The following is a 20,647-nucleotide window of genomic DNA, read 5'->3' as shown; positions in this document are numbered from 1 at the left end:
CCACCTGGCTTTAGTCTTGGTAGACCATGGAGTACTTTCACCCGGTCAGGAACCTTGCGTCCTTCCTCTTTAGAGGTTTGGCCATTTCTGAACCTTTGTGCATGCTTTTTGTGTGCTGTGATTTCACTGTTCCCTTTTATTGTTCACAGATGTCCAACAAGCACCACGGAGCTCAGTAAAAATAAAAAAACAAAAAAAAAATTGGCTCTACTAAGAACTATGTAATGCAAAGGTCTATTTGATTGAATACAAGTCAAATGGATTGTTTAGGCAGGCCCTCACATAATGAATTTCTGGTAAATCTAAATTGATTAGAGATTTGCGTTTAGATAGTAATGTGTATGACCTGCATAAGGAGATTGTGAAGAGATTGTGCAATCGGATTGTAACGTGTGTGGTCACACACACAAAAAAAAAAAAAAAAATATATATATATATATATATATATATATATATATATAAAGAAAATAGATAAAAATGTTTTATAGACTCTTTTTTTAAATGCTAAAATAATAGGACGAGATGCTCCAGGGAATTCATAGCTCATTCCAGAAACATTTTTCAGGGACAAAAGCTTCTTGTTCCAAGTCTTAAAAAAAAAAAACTGGGCTGCCCTGGAAATCAGGGACCGTTGACATCTATGGAGATCTGATATCCCTGCCTGAAGGAAGAAGCAGCTGTAATTCTGTCATTTATCCAAGTCTTTAGGGTCCCATTGTAAGTGCTGACAACAGAGAGCTAAGTTGTGCAGAGGGGGAGGGAAGCAGCACTGAAAGGTGAGCAGTCAGGTAAGGGGAGAGGGAGGGGCTAGGTGTACACTGACATTTTATTGGCTGCCCCTTTTTTTAGGTAAATATAAAACCAGGCCAGAGTACAATCATTGCCAGTCCTGTTCAGGTGTGAATATAGCAGCAGTCATGGCAGTTTCCAGCCTTCACTATACTATGGGGATCTCAAGCGGATTCAAAGTCTATATCTTGGAAGGTGGGTACTTGTTGCATTTGATAAATAGAATATCCGGGAGCACTAGGTCATTATTGCTTGTATTGCTCAATGTATAACATTTTATATAGTTGGATTACGTTTATTTTTTTGTTGCTATTATTAGTATTTCCTATCTGGCATATTCTGATTAACTTTGTAGAGAAGACTGAACTTCATCTTTTTGTAAACTGAAATTTGGTTGATTCAAAGGAAACCTAAACCTACACTGAATTTAATTTTCTGGGAAGTGGTTGTCTGATCTTTTAATAGAATTACTTTTTTTGGGGGGATTATGTGATCTGTTCATAGATTTTCATGATCATTTTTCAGGGTTTTTTTTTTTCTGCTTGTATTTTGTTTTAAGACATACAGGTTTATTTATTGAAGCAAAGCAAAGGTTGAGAATGTGTAAAGTGTAGCACGCTAGGACCAGATTTTAGTCTGCCATCATGGACCATATGATGTGATTTATGAGGGCTGTAATGAGTTACTGCACTTTTAAGAAGCTTGTAGTCTTTTACGCTACTTTGCTGAATAAACCTATTTTTTAATTAGTTGTTTTGGAAGCAAATACAACTGGAAATTTGCACATTACAGGACTCAGTGCTCCATAATGATGGTCGAGCAGACCACCTACCCTGTCAAACAATGCAGCACTACCTGATTAAATGCAAAGGTTTGAGCAAAGAACCAAAGTGATAACATTTCTATGGTGAATCCGAAGCCCCCAGCATGCTAGCAAATACCAGAATCCAATTAGGAATTTTTCTTGTTGTTCCACAGTAGAGGTAACAATGGCTTCATTATTCATCCTTTGGAAAGAAAAAGTCCTGATGGGCATAATGCAAAGTTATAGTAGCAAAGTTAGGACCGGTAACCTAAAATCAAAGAGATTTGCCCATGTATGGCAAATAAAAGCTATACACTACCTTCTACTCTATACAGCTGTGGCCCTATGAATTTTCTTTTCTTGCAATTATGCAGACTTGTATGACTCTTTTTGCATCATAGTCTATAATGTTTTGTCTAAAATATCTTTCATTTTATTTTAGGGCAGCACAGTGCTCGGAATGTAGACAGGTTGAGGCCGTTAACAAACCATGGAATACCTGTGTACCCAATCAAGCGCAAACTCAGTCCGGAACCCCCACGTTCTCCAAAGAGACTTTCAACATCCAACTCTCAAAGCAGGTATGAACATTGTAAAATGGTGACACCAGATTCTCCAAATCAGATTGACAAGTATTGTAGCATTTTAGCTTCCAATTTGCTTTAAGCCCTCTCTGATACCCTGACATGTTTTACATGACAAATAGCGATCTTTAGTACATTGCTTTGTTAAACTATCACCATATTGCAGATGCTTGTGTACAATTTATGGAACACAAAAATGGTTTCCCATTAAATCTTATGGTTCTGCTCCTATTAAAAAAATGTAATTGAATTTAACATTTCTTGGACTCTGCTTCATTACCACGCATATATTATTTTCTCAGTGTGAACATAAGTTGTAGATGAGTTATGTTGACAATATATTTTTCTTTTACTACAGGGCAAAAGTGTCCTCTTCAGCAGTGTGCCAGAAGGCTGCACCAAGACAACCTTCTAGGTCATTCAGTCCTCCTAAGGCATTTGCTCATCATCCCGTAACTCTTGAACATGTTCTTAAGAGGTTGATACCTGAACGAAAGCCCTTGGAAAGTAAGGAGGCACAGAAGAATGAACAAGACCAACCCCTGGCTTTGGTAAAGAGGTTGGAGAGACCCAGTGAGCAGCCTATTGTTTCTTCAGCAATGTTGCAGCAGGTAAGTGTCTACTTTTTCATTCCTTCCTCCTGGCAAAGTTTTATTTAAAGATATTTGCTTCAGTTTGAGTTTGTTTTGCCCTGATCTAGCCTTGCTTTTCTCTATGCCTAACGTTGTCATCTGACTTTATTGTCCTCCTTTTCTGATTTCAGAATCGGCCATCTGTGATTACTTGTGTATCTCGACCAAAACCTATCTCTCCCCCTGCTACCAACCAAAAATTAACTCCAACACAGGAAACAGAAGTTCATCGTAAGTCTTTATTTTTATTTTTTTATCTCCACATATTACATGTTTAGCAAAACTACACAGCATCTTCAAGACCTGCAAAGACCTTCATGTCTAATGCAAATTAAGTGTTAATGAAGAATTAGACTCTTGTTGAAGTTACATTGTATGTACCTTTAATGTAAAAAAAAAAATCACATTGTTAATAATGTATATCTATTGCTTACACAGGTATATATGAAAGAAAATCTATGCTTATTTCATATTTACCTAAAGTCAGTAGTGGAAATTGAGCTTTATTAGCAAAGCAGCTGTATATGCAGTATCAGAACATTGGATTTCCAACACCAGTCTCAAAGTTACAAACAATTATGTCAGCTAGCCAATCAAGACCTGTTAGTCCCTGTTAAGCAGTCAGTGTCCCTAGGTGTACACTGCTGTGTTTACTGGACTGAAAGCACAGCATTCATTTATAATTAACAGCCATTGTTGCTATTGAAAATAAAACAGAGATTAAGGAATATTAATATTTTTAAAACAAGAACCAGGAGCAAACGGCAATATCTGGTACTCCCCTTTCTCCCATGGGATATAATTGGTATTTGGCAATATGCCACTTAGATACTCAGTGCTATCACATGGGATGGGGAGACAGTCCTGAGCCCTGTGTAAATTCATGACTTGGAACTTACACTATGCTTGCTCTACTCTCTCCTGGTAGCTGAACCTAGCAATGTGAGAATGTGCTGCTATATAAAGCACATGTTCAATACTGGATAATCACCCTAATTACATGGACTATAATTGTGACAGGTATCCAGGCCTGCAGATACAACTACTTTAAAATTGAATCACTACAAATCATATATATATTTTTATTCAATTTTTTCTCTTTTTTTTTTCTTTTTTAGGATCACCCAGAACCAGCTCACCTGACGTAGAAGAACATTTCCAAAGGAGTCTCAAATCTTTTGGCACCCAACAGAATCATCACACTTCCCCGCCACATTACATCCACAGCTCAGTTGAAGATCACTTCTCCAAAGCTCTAGGATCCAAATGGTTTCTAATCCGAGCTGCTGCAGACTCCGCCTCTTCAGCTGACATCATAGCCAGACACCATCTCTGAGCCCACACATGCCATTTTTGGACATTTACAGCTTAAATACAAGAAATACCACTGGGAGACTGGAGACAATGGACTCTGTATTACTGTGTAATATATATTTATTGATACTTTATATGGCTCCATTCAGAATGGATATCTGAAGAAATGGGTGCAAGTTATCAGCCGGGGGAAGTGGAGGTTTTGGGAGTTTGCATCTAATGTTTGCATAAGGGGTAATCCTGTATATATGAAATTTGTTTTTTTATTAAATAAAACTGATTTGATTTTGTTTAATTACTAAATTATTATTGATATTAGTGAACACTTAGCAGCCAAGTGTTAGAAATGGTATTTCAGTAATAGCAGTTATTACTGGGGTACAAAATCCTTTGGAAATCCATTCAAAAGGTCTTCCTATAAAAGTTGCTGGCTGTTTGCGTCTATCTTGGAGTTTTTAGTGCTCTTGCTAGTTTTTTTTACAAATCAAATTCAACAAAAAAATGAGTGTTGTATGTGTGATTGGTTGGTACAGATTATTGTACTTTGCACACCATCATTGCTTCTATTCAAGATAGATAAAATAGAGTAGGGAATTATTTTAACCCTTTCTTCTTTGATGCCTGTGCCTCATTTGAGAGTTTTTTTTTTTTCTCAGTTTTTGTTCCAGGGATACATCAAAAAATAAAATTAAATATCTCCATAGCTGTTGAATTTTCCACCACTTTCTGTCTTGGTGGTAATGATTGCCAGGGCAAAAAGTGAGGGTGAATTTCCCTGCGGGGACACAGAAAGCAATACGATCTGAAAAGGGTTCTATCCCTTCTATACTCCACAATTAAAACATTGTTTGGGGTTTTATTGTGCATTAAAGAGCCAGTCAACCCATAAGCAATATTTCAGTTTTGTTGTGAAGAGCTCTCCATCTTCAGAGGTGGGATTTTCCTGTTATTGCTAGGCCTGGCTCTTGGACCCATTTGGATGTTTTAGGTAACTCTCCAGAAACCACCTAAAACTGACCCTTTTTTTTGTCAGTCTCATCTTTATTATTATTGTGTGTGCATTTTCTTTATAGTAAGGAAGTCTGAAGTTCAAGTGATTCTCTTATTGGCTAACAGTTGTCTGCTAGCCAACTGTTGTATAAGTTGTCTAATGCGTTTAAAAAAAAAAAAGTTAGTTAATAAAGGTATCACTTAAAATCCAAAATGTCAACATAAATTATAAGATGTGGTAAAACCAGGCTGTTGATCTGTGATTTTACTGCCCCCGACTACCCAGCTGCAAGTCAACATGGTCAGCTTCCATATTAATATGCACTTTCAGGATTATGGTGCGTTGCAGCAAACTTTATACAACAGGTAGCATTCATCAGGCAGTACCACCGTCTAGTGAATGTCAAATGCCTCTGAAAAGCTCAGAGGGGTAGCAAACACATCCACACATATGAACAAGCCTTAAAAGTTTAAGACATAGTGGAGCCTTCACAAAACACAAGGTATCTGCATGTCTCATTTGCATCTCAAAACCTAAAAAGGAGTTTAAACCTCATTTTAGAACAGAGGGTAGAACCATGATGATTATCCCCTTTATGCACCTGAACCATCTGTACATACAGGACCACTGGTTTATATCGCAGCCTAATATTACATTCACTAAAAATGATTTACAGCTATTCTTAGGCTTGTTGGTCATTGTTAATACAGCACATGGAAACAAGGGTGTCTATGGAGTAAGGGTTGGCCAGTAGCGACAATGTATAACCCAATAGGTTATGGTGAGGTAAGGTAGAAGGAATGACTTGATGATCTTCTCACTGTTCAAAAATAGAATACAAGATCCTTATTTGTGGATTTGTGATGGAAGATAGACATGCAGATATATTGGGGGAATTTATCAAAACTAGAGCAGCGAGAATCCGGAGCAGCTGTGCATGACAACCAATCAGCATCTATGTTTTCATCCCCCCTGTGAGAGTGGGATAGGGTCAATTCAGACACATCCCCCAAGTGCTGGTTTATCCTGTAGGGAAACCATCACAATAACCTGAAATTTTCATGTATTTATTTATTTTAGGCACTGTCAATTTACGCAGCGCTTTACATATTATACTCTCACATCAGTCCCTGGCCTCAAGGAGCTTACAACCTAAAGTCCCTAACTTAAATTCAGATATACACATACTAGGGCCAATTTAGACAGGAGCCAATTAACCTACCAGCATATCTGTGGAGTGTGGGAGGAAACCGGGGTACCCGGAGGAAACCCACGCAGGCACAGGGAGAATATGCAAACTCCATGCAGGTAGTGTCATAGTTGGGATTCGAACCAACGACCATACTTATTTCCCATATTCAGTTGGTGAGTGGTGTCTGGCATCCTAAGGATCTTTACCCAATCTTGAGTGAATGATCCACAGCAAGTGACAACCATCTAATTTCTTCAGGTACAGGCTCACATTCAGGGCCATTGAAAAATAAATACAAGCAACTAGAGCAGTCTTTGTCAACCTGGGAATCCTTCAGAAGTTGCTAGGGGTTCCTTGAGCACTGAGCAATTTCTACCTCTCAGATAAGTAACCACTGCCAAAAACATTTTACTGTCAGGGAGTAATTTTCCCAATCACCACAAATGTAAAGAGCGATAATAATAAAAAAGGGTACACAATATGCAGAACATTAACGACTTTCGGACCGCCCACCGTCGTTATACGACGGTATTTTGAAGAGCAATATCGTTGTTATGGCAGCAGCTAGCTGCCATAATCCTGGTATCCTTTTCTTCAGCGGGCAGCCTGCTTCAAGATAAAAGTTGTCTCTGTGGTGGATTCGCCACAAGATGATTTTTATCGGTGGCGGGAGAGGCCACCCTCCTGCCGCGCTCCGGTGCCCTCTGCCGCTTACCGGGGCCATCGGATGCTGTTCCTTGTGTGACATGGAGACGAGTGAGTGGAAGATGGCCCCCACCCATCTCCATATCATTGCAGGGCGGAAGCGACGTCAAAACGTCACTTTCACCCATAGCTCTTAAAGGGCCATTTTTATTTTTTTTGCATTTTTGTGTAAATATGAGATCTGAGGTCTTTTTAACCCTAGATCTCATATTTAAGAGGTCTTTTCTATTACAAGGGATGTTTACATTCCTTGTAATAGGAATAAAAGTGACAATTTTTTTATTTTTAAAGAACGGTGTAAAAATAAAAAATAAAAGGTAAAATAAATAAGAAAAAAATACATTTTAAACATGCCCATCTCGATGAGCTCGCATTCAGAAGCAAACGCGTACGTGAGTAGCGCCTGTATATGAAAATGGTAATCAAACCACACATGTGAGGTATTGTTGCGATGGGTAGAGCGAGAGCAATAATTCTAGCCATAGACCTTCCCTGTAACTCAAAACATGCAACCTGTAGAATTTTTTAAACGTCGCCTATGGAGATTTTTAAGGGTAATAACATTATCTTTCACAATGTAAAAAAAAAAAAAATTGTGATAACTTTACTATTGTCTTATTTTTTAATTCAAAATTAGTATTTTTTCCAAAAAAAGTGTGCTTGTAAGACCGCTGCGCAAATACGGTGTGACAGAAAGTATTGCAACGGCCGCCATTTTATTCTCTAGGGTGTTAGAAAATATTTTATAATGTTTGGGTGTTCTAAGTAATTTTCTAGCAAAAAAAAAATATGTTTTTAATTTGTAAATAGCAAATCTCAGAAAGAGGCTCGGACCTTAAGTGGTTAATAAACAACATCCAGATCCCAAATGGCAGGCATGGACCAATTGTCATCCACCTAATCTAGCAATCATATTTCCTTTTTCTTTTCTTTTTTGTATGAAAAAGAAAATTCAGATGCATTCTGACACACAAAAGCATAGAACAACCTATTTAAACAGAAAAACAAGTCACATAGACAAAATACATCGGTCCCTCAGAGTCTGTAAGACCCCCAGACCCACTGCCCAACCATAACGCCATATTCCCTCCATGCCTTTATCTCTTGTTCACCTAAATATCAGGGTCCTCTACCAGAGTTTCCATTTTGATTCAGTGGAACCACACCTTCCTAAAAAATTTTGGGGACCCACGGGCCTCATATGTCATTCTGTAAAGCGGAAGTTCCGCATTAATCAATTTTTTCCAAAGCTCCAAAGTTAAAGTTTCCCTGTAAATCCATCTCCTAGCTAAAAGCTTTCGAACATAGAAGAAAAGGAGTCAGAGAAATAATTTGGTAGCCACATCCAACTCCTCAATAACTCCCAAAAGGCCTAAAAGGGGGTTACATATGTTTTGGAAGCCAAAAGTATCAGCTATAAACTCTGCCACATGGGGCCAGAGAGGTCTCACCTTGGAGCACTCCCACACTGTATGAAAGAAATTCCCTCTTATGCATACGAAATAGACCTGCAGGATATAATATGTCTGATGTATGTATTGCAATTGAATCATCCTATCAGTGGAGGCAATAACCATGGGCGTCCGCAGCAGGGGGCAAGGGGGGTCAAGTGCCCCCCTCCTGGAATCCCCGAGGTGTTGCATTTTTTTTACTGAGTCTGCCGGCGGTTGCATCCTCCGCTCTCTCCTCTGGATCACAGAGCGGGCTGCCTCTGTGTTCGGCGGCCGCTCTGTAACATGGCCCCGCCCCCCCAGACCTGCTTGTGTGATAGTAGAGAGAATCAAGATTCCGCCTATCACGCAAGCCGGTCTGGGGGGGGGGGGCATGTTACAGAGCGACCGCCGCCGTACACAGCCAGCCAGCACTTTTATCCACAGGAGGAGATGCTGCAGGTACAGCCCGCCCTGTGTGCCACAGTGCCTGGATAGGAGGGGGGCTGCAGGGGGTCTCCTATCCAACTTATTTTACTGTCCCCAGTTCACCTTGTGCTCCCTGCCCCCCCCCCCCAGTGCTCTCCTCCACCACACTCTCCTGCCCCCCCAGTGCTCTCCCCCACCACCACACTCTCCTGCCCCCCCAGTGCTCTCCCCCACCACCACACTCTCCTGCCCCCCCAGTGCTCTCCTCCACCAGCACACTCTCCTGCCCCCCCCCCCAGTGCTCTCCTCCACCACCACACTCTCCTGCCCCCCCCAGTGCTCTCCTCCACTACACTCTCCTGCCCCCCCAATGCTCTCCTCCACCACACTCTCCTGCCCCCCCGAGTGCTCTCCTCCACCACACTCTTCTGCCCCCCCGTGCTCTCCTCCACCACACTCTCCTGCCCCCCCAGTGCTCTCCTCCACCACACTCTCCTGCCCCCCCCAGTGCTCTCCTCCACCACACTCTCCTGCCCCCCCCCAGTGCTCTCCTCCACCACACTCTCCTGCCCCCCCCAGTGCTCTCCTCCACCACACTCTCCTGCCCCCCACCCCAGTGCTCTCCTCCACCACCACACTCTCCCGCCCCCCCCCCCAGTGCTCTCTTCCACCACCACATTCTCCTGCTCCCCGTGATCTCCTCCACCACCACACTCTCCTGCCCCCCCAGTGCTCTCCTCCACCACCACACTCTCCTGCCCCCCCCCAGTGCTCTCCTCCACCACCACACTCTCCTGCCCCCCCAGTGCTCTCCTCCACCACTGCACTCTCCTGCCCCCCCAGTGCTCTCCTCCACCACCACACTCTCCTGCCCCCCCACTGCTCTCCTCCCCCACCACACTCTCCTGCCCCCCCCCAGTTCTCTCCTCCCCTGTTCTTGCTGCCCCCCTGCTCTCCCCCTCCTTCTCTAGCCACCATCCCAGTGCTATCACTCCCCCTGTTCACCCCCAGTGCCCCCCTCCCCACAGTGCTCTCCACTCCCCCCAGTGCTCTCCCCCTTGTCCCCCCCAGTACTCTCCTCCACCACACTCTCATGCCCCCCCACAGTTTTCTCCTCCCCTGTTCTTGCTGCCCCCCCTGCTCTCCAGCTCTCCCCATCCTTCTCTAGCCACCATCCCAGTGCTCTCCCCCCTGTCCCCCTCCCTGTCCCCCCAGTGCTCTCCCCCCCTGTTCCCCCCAGTGCTCTCCACTCCGCCCAGTGCTCCCCCCGTCCCCCCCCACAATGCTCTCCACTCCCCCCAGTCCTCTCCCCTCCGTGCTCTCCCTCCTGTTCTTTCCCTCCAGTGCTCTCCACTCCCTCCAGTGCTCTCCCCCCTGTTCTCCCACCAGTGCTCTTCCCCCCCCAGTGCTCTCCTCTCCCCCCCAGTTCTCTCCCCCCAATTCTCTCCCCCTGTTCTTTCCCCACCAGTGCTCTCCGCCCAGTGCTCTCCACTCCCCCCAGTGATCTCCCCCCTGTTCTTTCTCCCCCCCAGTGCTCTTCAGCTCTCCCCATCACTCTCCAGCCCCCACCCCAGTGCTCTCCAGCCCCCCATTCTCCCCACCCCTGTTCTTTCTGCCCCCCTGGTGTTCTCCAGCCCCCCCAGTTCTCTCTACCCTCCGTGCTCTCCACCCCTCTTCTTTTTGGCTCCCCCCAGCACTCTCCACTCCCCACCCCTGTACTCTCCACTCCCCCTGCATTTTGCCCCCACCCATGTACTCTCCAACCCTACCAGTGCTCTCCACCCCCCATAGTGCTCTCCAGTCCCCCGTGCTTTCCACCCCTGTTCTTTCTGGCCCCCACTGGTGCTCTCAAGCTCCCCCCATTGCTCTCCACTCCCCCCTGCTCTTTGTACCCCCCCAGTACTCTCCAGCCCCCGTGCTCTCCAGCCCTGTTTTTCTCCCCCCCCCCAGTGCTCTTCACCACCCCACACTCTTAGCCCCCCCAGTGCTCTCAGCCTACCGTGCTCTCTACCCCTGTTCTTATTGGCCCCCCAGTGCTCTCAAGTTCCCCCCCAGCACTCCCTGCTCCCCACCCCTGTGATCTCCACTCCCCCTTGCTCTTTGCCCCCACCCATGTGTTCTCCAACCCCGCCAGTACTCTTTGCTCCCCCTTCCCTCCAACTCCCACCCAGTGCTCTCCACTTCCCCAGGACCAGAGGACAGGCTGACTGGGGCTGGAAAATGAGGACAGCTGAAGGTCCAGGTGGCCAGGGACCACTCCATCTCACAGCAGACAGATCCTCTGGAAGGAGCACAGTCCCCATCCAAAACAAGAACAGACCCTGCCTGCTGCTGGCCATCATGGATATCCTGCTGGCATGCAAGGTACCATACCAAGCATCAACAACACACCTTCCCATAGACAGGGACTGCAGACTGGGACATGGGGCACAGGAGGGGCTGCAATGATGGACACAGTGAGGCTGCAATCACGGCACAGTAAAGCTGCATTTGATGGACACAGTGAGGCTGCATTTGATGGACACAGTGAGGCTGCATTTGATGGGCACAGTGAGGCTGCATTGGTGGGCACAGTGAGGCTGCATTGGTGGGCACAGTGAGGCTGCATTTGATGGGCACTGGTGAGGCTGCATTGAGCTCTTGCATGAAGTTTGCAGTCTCTGACCATCTCCTGTAGCATGTCTGCAGTCTCTGAGGGAGTCTGGAGAGGAGTCAAGAGTGGGAGCACCGCCAGGATGGGGGTCATGGGAGAAGTTAGACTTGTGTGGACAGGAGACTATAGGATAAAACCAGAGCCACCAAGCTGGAGCCGACTGACTGAGCCCTGCACGGTGCACCTGAGAGGAGGTCAGTGAAAGCACCGCCAGGCCAGTCGGGGGGGGGGGTCACTGATGTAAGGGGGAGTGAATACGATAATGTAAGGGGCACTGATGTAAAGGGTTTACTCCTTATATTAGTAACCCACCCCCCTTACCTTCAAGTATTCTTTCTGCAGAAGGTGCCCCCCCCCCCCACGTTCTAAGTTCCTGAGGTCCCCCTTGATGATTGATCACTTACCACTATTAACTGGTAAAATGTATGGTTTTCCCTTTCATGAACAAGAAAATAATGACGTTATGCTGTTGGGCTTGTATAATAATGCTGTGAGGCTGGTATGAAATTTTTTCCAGGGCTGGTTTTTGAAAGCATGGGCGTCCGCAGGGTTACTCAGGTGGCTGCGTACCATGCCCATATAGCCTAGAGCAGTGATGGCGAACCTTGGCACCCCAGATGTTTTGGAACTACATTTCCCATGATGCTCATGCACTCTGCAGTGTAGCTGAGCATCATGGGAAATGTAGTTCCAAAACATCTGGGGTGCCAAGGTTCGCCATCACTGGCCTAGAGAATGTACATCTTTTTACATTGCAATACATCTGTTGTTTCCATATTTTTATCTTTATGAAAACAGTCTATACAGTGACAGTATGAGATCAAAATATGGCCACAACAGATGTATTACAATGTAAAAAGATGTACATTCTCTAGGCTATATGGGCATGGAACACAGCCGCCAGAGTAACTTCCAATACAAAGTGAAGATGAATTATCTGTTATATAACACATATGTATTAACAGTGGAAAGATTTTCATGAGATTGTCGAAAAGGGGCGGAGCATGAGTGGCCTTAAAATTATGCCCCCCCTTGGAAAAAGTTCTGCGGACGCCCATGGCAATAACTGTGGGTAGATACATGTAAAGAATCTCACTCCACGGTTCATCTCTCAACTCTGGTGCAATGGCAGACCAATGGGCCTTGGCCCTCTCGGTCCGATCAAAATTGCCAGAATCCGGGACCATATAATACCTAGAGACCAATTTAACATGATCCAGTTCTAACAAAGCTGCTTCCAGCTTCAAATTCTTTAGCTGGGCGGCGCCTCCTCCAAATTGAGCTGTCCCAGCATGGCCTAGCGGTGTATATTGAAAACGCCATGGGCTGGGGATCCCAGCTTTGCCTTTATTTATGTATTAATTTATTTATTATTCTCTTTATTTTTTTGTTTGTCTCTTCAAAGGAAGTCCAATCAGAAAATCCCAGGAAAGTGACACTTCCTTACAAACAGTAGCCATCTTGTGCTCAGCAGCCATTGAAGAGCTCAATCTGTTTGAGGGTTTTAGCAGCCTTTAGGGCAAGATGCATATTCCTACAAAGGAAGACTGTGTAAAAACAAAGCCTTGCCTTGTTTTAACAATAGGCTTTTAGTTTAAATATATATATCCAATTAACATGCGAAAAAACACTAATTACCCCTCTCCCCCCACTCCTCAATGGAAATGGAAAGCAACTATTTGCTATTGATTAAAACTGCATATTCTCCATTATGTTTCCAAACAAGGCTGCCTTCCCATCTTATGGACATTGCCAAAGCCAAACATGTCATAACGTGTATTTTTCCTGATTTAGCTAAGACATTTTAGATAAATTATAAATACGTCTCATATACTGTATAATTTATGTTACATGAGTGACATCAATTTATTCAAGATATGATATTTCTTATTTTTCCTAAAATAAAGTGACATCTTTCAGGAGTAATAATATTATCGTCTCCAAATGTGAAATTTCACAAAAGTGACTTCCCTTTTCTCCAAGTAATGATTATATTCTAAAGCTTTGAAATTCCAAATATAATTTCTGTTTTACAGCTTCAAGAGGAACATCCTCTAATGCCGCGTACACGCGATCGTAATTTTGTTCGGAAAAAGCTCTGATGGTTTTCCAGCCGGAATTCTGATGGGATTTCGCTCAAGCTGTCTTGCATACACACGGTCACACCAAATTCCGACCATGTGTACGCGGTGACGTAAAACACGTACGATGGGACTAGAAAAAGGAAGTTCAATACCCAGTAGCCAATAGCTCCCATGTTGTAGTTGAATCTGAGCATGCGTGAGTTTTTGTGCGTCCGAATTGCATACACACAATCGGAATTTCCGATAGAAAGTTTTTCCGTCTGAAAAATTGAGAACATGCTCTCAAATTTTTGCTGGCGGGAATTTGGACAGCTAAATTCCAATGGAGCATACACATGGTCGCATTCTCCGATGAAAAGCTCTCATTGGTCTTTTTCTGGCTGAAATTCCGATCGTGTGTACGCGGCATACATATAAGTTCTACGTTACAATTCCCCTAATATATAGGCATATATGTGTGCAGCTTATTGAATTAGGCACCCCAAAATGTACATACATACACAGAAACACACTATTATAAATTACTGTAATGTGAACAAAAATTTTACAATGTATTTAAACATGGACAATGGGGATTATTTATGAAAGGCAAATACACTTTGCACTGAAAGTGCACTTGGAAGTGCAGTCGCTCTAAATCTAAGGGGTAGATCTGAAACGAGTGGAAGGTCTGCTGATTTTATCATCCAATCATGTGCAAGCTAAAATGCTGTTTTTTTATTTTCCTTGCATGTCCCCCTCGGATCTACAGCGACTTTACTTCCAAGTGCACTTTCAGTGCACTTTCAAGTGTACTTGTAGCACAAAGTGGATTTTCCTTTAGTAAATAACCCCCAATGTCAGTAGAGCAGTAGAGAGCAGTAGACGGTATCAGCAGGGCAGTGAACGGTGTCAGTAGTCAGGGCAGAAGCGGCTTGTTAATTAGGCTCACAGGGGCCTAATTAGCCTTATACCTCGTACACAGGAGCGGAATTTCCGTCAGAAAAATCTTGGATGGTTTTTCTGATGGAATTCTGCAGAAGCTTGGCTTGCATACACATGGTCACACAACAGTTCTCTGAACTTTCGACCGCCAAGAACGCGGTGACGAACAACACTACAACAAACCAAGAAAATTAAGCTCAATGCTTCCGAGCATGCGTCAAACTGTTTCCGAGCATGCGTAGGAATTTTGCGCATCAGAATTGCTACAGACGAACGGAATTTCCGATCTGAACTTTTTCCGTCAGAAAAATAGAGAACCTGTTCTCAATCTTTTTCTGGCGGATATTTTGCCAGCAAAAGTCAGATGGAGTATACACACGGTCGGAATATCCGACCAAAAGCTCTCATCAGACTTTTGCTGCCGGGATTTCCATTCGTTTGTACGAGGCTTAGCGCATTACCCTAGTTTTGAGGGCCAGGGGACCTCAATGCTGCTGTGTGCAAGCAGCGTTAAGTACCCTTGTCACACTCACCTCTCACGTAACCTAAGACTTCTGGAGCTCTGCCCAATGAGGAGTGACGTTACATCTGTGCACGTCACTCCTCCCATCCACCGCAGAAGGATCTCAAGCTGGGAAAGCCTACCGTGGATCTCAATCTGGGAAGGTCTGCTGCGGAGTTGGCGCATGGACAATGCAATTTATACAGTTTATTTCAATTGCTTGAATGATTTTTCCCATTATGGCCGTGAGTGGGGCCTCATGTCTAAGTTTTGCATAAAGCCTCACATAGCTTAGAGCCACCTCTAGGGGAGGGGGGTTGAAAGAGTGGGCATAGTAGGCACTCCTGATGACTGCACATGACAGGTCCCTTGGTTCTCCTAATCACCGCGGGGCAAGGTTAAACTGGGAGAATCAGAGGAGGAAGATTTCAACTAAACTATGCATAAGGAATACATTAATTGCTTTGATAGTAAGAAATGTCCCTTGTTCTAATTTTTTTTGTTTTTTGACAAACATAGGATATAAAGTGACTGTCACAAGAGGGACACTTTTTACAAAGTACTCTATTTGTGTTAAAAAATCACCCCATCTCCAATTCCAAGTCACTACAAGCATTCGACCATCAGAATATGCAACTACTTGTTCCCCTCATTGCGAAGGGGGAGTAAGTATCTTCGGTTGTTAAAATGTAGATTGATTTATCTACACCAATTAAAATAGGGTCATATAGAAAAGAATGAGGGACAGAAAATATATAGTTTTCCAAAGAGGGATAGTCCCTCCAAATAAGAGACAATTGGGAAGTATGAGATACATTTGTTCTAGTTCTAGGAACTGGGATTTACGCACTGGTAGTTTTAAGACTGATTTCTTACATGAACCCTTGGGGCTTGATCACACCTCACTGGTTGCAATGCATGGATGGACAAGAGAAAATACCCAACAGGACCTAGTCAATCTAATGCATTTCATTGCAATGTCCGTACATTAACCTGCCTTTTACTATTGAAGTCAACTGAATGAAACCCTTAATGCAACCTGGTAAAGTATGTAAGGGCAAAAAATTTTATTTTTACTTTTGGATAGGGGAAGATAAAGATTTGATTCTTTGTCAAGTTATTATTGTTCTCCGTGTTCCTGCTGGGGAGATTTGCAACTCTATAGCCGCGTACACACAGTCGGATTTTACGACGGGAAATGTTGGATGTGAGCTTGTTGTCGGAAAGTCCGACCCCATGTATGCTCCATCAAACATTTTCTGTCGGACTTTCCGCCAAGAAATGTTTGCTAGCGACTTCTCAAATTTTCCGACCAACAAAACTTTATTGTCAGAAAGTATGATAGTGTGTACACAAGTCCGTCGCACAAAAGTCCACGCATGCTCAGAAGCAGAAGTGGCTGGTCTTGTAAACCAGCGTTCGTAATGGAGAATTAACATTTCTGACGTGGCAAATTAGGATATCTCCAAATGCAGCGCACAATTCTCTTCTTCTTTAATGGGATAATAATGAAGCTGCTTTGCTGGTGATACAAATTTTCAAAGGCTTTTTTTCAAGTGATATCAAGAATAATAATAATAATAATAATAGAGCAAAATAAAAACGCAAAAAGCTCAAATCAACGTTCACCAAACTTCTACTAACATAAAATTAGCAGAAGGAGCCCCAAGGGTGGCACTAAAGAGCTGAAAAACCACGTAGTAAGTCTAGTAAGTCACTAGGTTCGTAATTGTTGGCCAACATTTGTGTGACTGTGTGTATGCAAGACAGTCATCTATGGCCAGCCTAAAATAGATTTAATCTCCAGCCAAAACTTTTTTTCGTTTAAGGGTGGGAAAGGCTTAGGCCGGCCATACGCAGTGCAAATTTCTTTCTTGCAACCACGGGTGGCAGGAAAGAAATTTGCATGATTCCCCCATCAAGTGTTGACAGGGTAATCAGCAACTGTCTTGTCCCGGCAGGACGATGGCCAGGGGAAGCGGTCCCCGCCAGGAGAAGACAGTGATTATAGCTAGTGGCTATAGCAGCCACTAGCGATAATCGCAAGAGAATCTGCCATACTGGTTATACCCAAGTTGATCGATCGATCAATTTGATACATTCAGTCTTCCCATTAACGGATCAAATATCAGCCGGTTCCTGCCGAACCGTGTATGGCCAGCCTTAGAACATTGTTCATGTTTTTACTACTGAATGGGTCTCTACTGGGGAGACTTCCCCTTACTCTCTCTTTGAGTGAGAGTAAATAAAGAAAAATCCCCAACAGGAACAGAGTCTGCACTTGTATTAAAGCTTAGAAGACAGCTGGGACCCCCATTAGATTTTCATTGTTGTCTGTGTCTCTGTTAAAGATTTTCCATTACTTTTTCTCTGAAGTTGATTCTCCCCAACAAAGCCTTGGTAATAGAAAACTTGACACTCTATTTAAATCTATAAACAAGAACCCTACACTCTCAGTCTAAGGCTGGCCATGCATCTTGCAATTTATTTGTACAATCTCTTATAGATTTACTTAAGCTACGTAATATAAAGGCCTACCTAAATCACCCATTCAGTTTGTATCTAATCATGCAGGCAGTCACACTATATAGCTGTTGGTAGAGCTAACCAAGATCTTAGATTTTAAGGCAGACTATACATGATTTGTTTTCTTTCGTTCAACCAGGGGGGTTGAATGAAAGAAAATTAATCAATTCACACATTCATGGTGTGTGGGGAAATCCCTCCCGTGGAGCTATTGTATTCTGACAGTGGGGAGAGTTCCCCACCATCAGAATACGCTTCTCAGCAACTCTGGCTATAGCCAGAAGTACTGATCAAGCAAATTTTTTTTTGAACAGGCTGGTTGTACAGAAGTCGATTGAGAGGACGATATCTGCACAATCAGCATGCCCAAAGATGGATCAAAATTTGGAGAGTTCAGCATGGATTTAAACCATCTATGGCTGGCTTAATAGTATGTTTAACTTCCCCTTAAAGTATAACTACAGCCAAAATAGGGTTTTATTCCTATTTTTTGTAAAATGTAAAAGGGTTTGATGCTCTCTTGGGTTCTTATTGTTGTCTATGATTTCATTTGAGAGATATGCCTTTTAATCACCAGGACAAAAATTGATGATAAATCCAACACGTTACAGCTGTCTATTATCTCTTCATGTCGCTCATGCTCGGTGGATAAGGGGTATAAAGGTGGGTTCCTCCGCATCCACTGCTGAGAATGCTGGCCAAGGGATGGAGCCTGACCCATCTCCTGCAATAGCTCAAAAAGGAGAGGGGTGATCCCTGATGCCGCAGGTCTGAGAAATTCTATGGAGATGAACAGAGTGGCAACCTCAGCCTGGACTCTGACTAGGCCACCTCTCCAATGCATTTCACTCTGCCCCCTGGAGATTAGTTATGAATTTTACAGTTGTCACCAGAGCAGGTATAAAATCTTCCATTGGGGACACCTGCTTCTGTGACAACAGTCTAAGAAAGCATATTCACCCCACTTTGGAGAGTTTTGTACTCACTTCCTACCGTGCCTGTAGGGCAGGAAGTTTATCTCTCCAAGTAGTATAAAAAAAAACTGCCATAGATTATAACCATAACTTTATTAAAAAAGCACAATTTTAGGAAAATAAATTTGACTTGGAGTTCCACTTTGACCCTAACTAAATGTCCTGACTATAACACTAGGGTATGCATACTGTCCCTGAGCATGGTTGAGGCCCCAAAGTGCAGTTCGTTATGCCTTGTACACACGGTCGGAAATTGCAACGGAAAAGTGCCACGCATGCGCAGATTAAATTACGAGACCAAAGCTATTGGCTACTAGCCTCTACGTAGTCCCGTTGTATGCAACGAACGTCACAACGTTCCAAACGATCGAATTGTCCGACAACTTTGTCCGACCATGTGTATGCAAGACAAGTTTGGCACAAAATCCATAAAAAAAAATCTGATGGATGGACTCTTCAATCCACCAAGATTTTCCAGAATGATTACCCATAATCCCTAGCGCGGACTGCACCCTCTGCGGCTCCACCCTGACCACAGCCCCAAAATACACCAATCAGGTAAGAGACACCCCTACCCCCACAAACTACTTATTTGTTAACCCTTCCCTGGACCTGTTCCTCCCCTAGTCATGCCGACCCTGCATCAATTTTCTTCTTCATCATATGCATATGTAATGTCTAGGCGCAGAAGCGCGCTCAGGCCCAGCACAAAATGAGGGCAGCCTGGAGGGCGGGTGAACAGGGGTAAAATTGCGCTCAGACATGGTACACGCCAGCTGCTACACTACTTTCCATATAAGGTATATCTTAAAATGGTGTATAGAACTGGATTCCAAATATCCAAGTACACTGGGTGCTGTCCATAGCTTTCCTCTACCTGATCCTTTAAACATCTTGCCTCCTATGCAAATGTAAATGGTATTTTATGAGACGCAGCCCTGTGATTAATATTTGCCTATAATTCGGTAGGATTTTAATCCTTCAGGATGTGCTTGGTACATCTGTCAGTAGATGAAAGTGCTACTTGGGTTTGGTAGGCTGCAATTAAGAGATCTCCCCTGTTCAGAGAAGATTGTGTGTTTTGCGACTGCAAGGCGTAAAATATGGAAGAGCGACTGACCCCACCTTCATGGACAAGTCCTCACAGCCCCTAAACATGTCACATAGAATTCCTCTTGCATGCCGAGCCGCCACAGCTGTCGCTGAGAGGTGTTATTTTTCTCTGACAACAATCCCTGGGGCTATGAGTTGTGAAGCTGCAATCGGCTCAGGAACATGAGCCCTGGATCGACCGGTCCGACCGGTCTTCTAGCGAGGAAATCTAAGGCTGGAGGCTAGTCTTAGCCACAGAGGAGGAATGTCTGTGTGTGTCATTCTATAGAACAAAGTCAAATATCCCCTCTAGGCTTCTGAAAAGAACAATCGGCTTGTCTGAGGCCTCCCCGACTTCAAACATAGAGGAGGCAATGCAAGACAAAAGCCATCTTGTATCATGCAGAATGGGTCTCATCATGATGCAGAGGCCTGCTAGGGGCACACACTAAAAAGGGAGGGGGGCTATCCTGTTACCTATAGATAATTAGCGATGAAAACGAAAGATATAGCTACAGTAAACACATTTGTATGCATAGGTAATAGAATTCAAAAAATGATGCATCTCAATGGAAGTGGGCCTGTCAGTAAAATTCAAGGTTTGCATGAATCAACACTTTGGCACATATCAAATCATATCATTAGTAAAACCAATTTCTTTTGCTTTGGGAAAGAAGGTAAAAGGGTTAGATCTCCTGTCAGGTTTTTATTGCTTTCTGTTTCTCCACTGGGGATTGAGCCTTTCCAATTGTCCAGTGACCAATGTCTCCAGTACAGCCAGTAAGAGAACATTGAAACTTTTAATTTGTCACAGGGAATGGACAATTTTAATCGTCTAAATTCCAACATGGTGGTTGAACAGAAGTCGGTCAGTAAATCAATTTCTGTTCAACCACAGTGACCATACATGAATTGAAATTCAGCTGGTGCCTGCTGAACAGGCTGATTATTGATCAATGTTTGGCCAGCTTTACTTCCTCCTGTTCAGTGGTGTCTGTGGGATGGGCAGCAGGTCAACCGA

The 20,647-nt window shown here is 43.7% G+C and overlaps 1 protein-coding gene across 1 annotated transcript; it reads left to right on the top strand.

Annotated features, from left to right (window-relative positions):
- The first annotated feature begins 850 nt into the window (after nucleotides 1-850).
- LOC143974299 (uncharacterized) lies at nucleotides 851-4,419 on the top strand. Its single transcript, XM_077475524.1, has 5 exons — nucleotides 851-984; nucleotides 2,037-2,175; nucleotides 2,537-2,789; nucleotides 2,942-3,041; nucleotides 3,929-4,419. Exons 1-5 carry the CDS (start codon nucleotides 918-920, stop codon nucleotides 4,144-4,146), a joined length of 777 nt encoding a protein of 258 aa, XP_077331650.1. The 5' UTR covers nucleotides 851-917; the 3' UTR covers nucleotides 4,147-4,419.
- Nucleotides 4,420-20,647: the final 16,228 nt, after the last annotated feature.

The sequence above is a fragment of the Lithobates pipiens genome, unplaced genomic scaffold (genome assembly GCF_037356315.1).
Source record: "Lithobates pipiens isolate NorthernLeopardFrog02 unplaced genomic scaffold, aLitPip1_a1.2 Scaffold_1, whole genome shotgun sequence".
Taxonomy (NCBI): Eukaryota; Metazoa; Chordata; class Amphibia; order Anura; family Ranidae; genus Lithobates; species Lithobates pipiens.
The sequence above is the reverse complement of the archived record's forward strand: the minus strand, read 5'-3'. Positions and strand labels throughout refer to the sequence as shown.

Bases quoted from the DNA above. Each gene is read 5' to 3' on its own strand.
- LOC143974299 (XM_077475524.1), top strand. From the start codon at position 918: ATGGCAGTTTCCAGCCTTCACTATACTATGGGGATCTCAAGCGGATTC. The intron at 985-2,036 runs GTGGGTACTTGT...ATTTTATTTTAG, and splicing joins CAAAGTCTATATCTTGGAAG to GGCAGCACAGTGCTCGGAAT. The intron at 2,176-2,536 runs GTATGAACATTG...CTTTTACTACAG, and splicing joins ACATCCAACTCTCAAAGCAG to GGCAAAAGTGTCCTCTTCAG.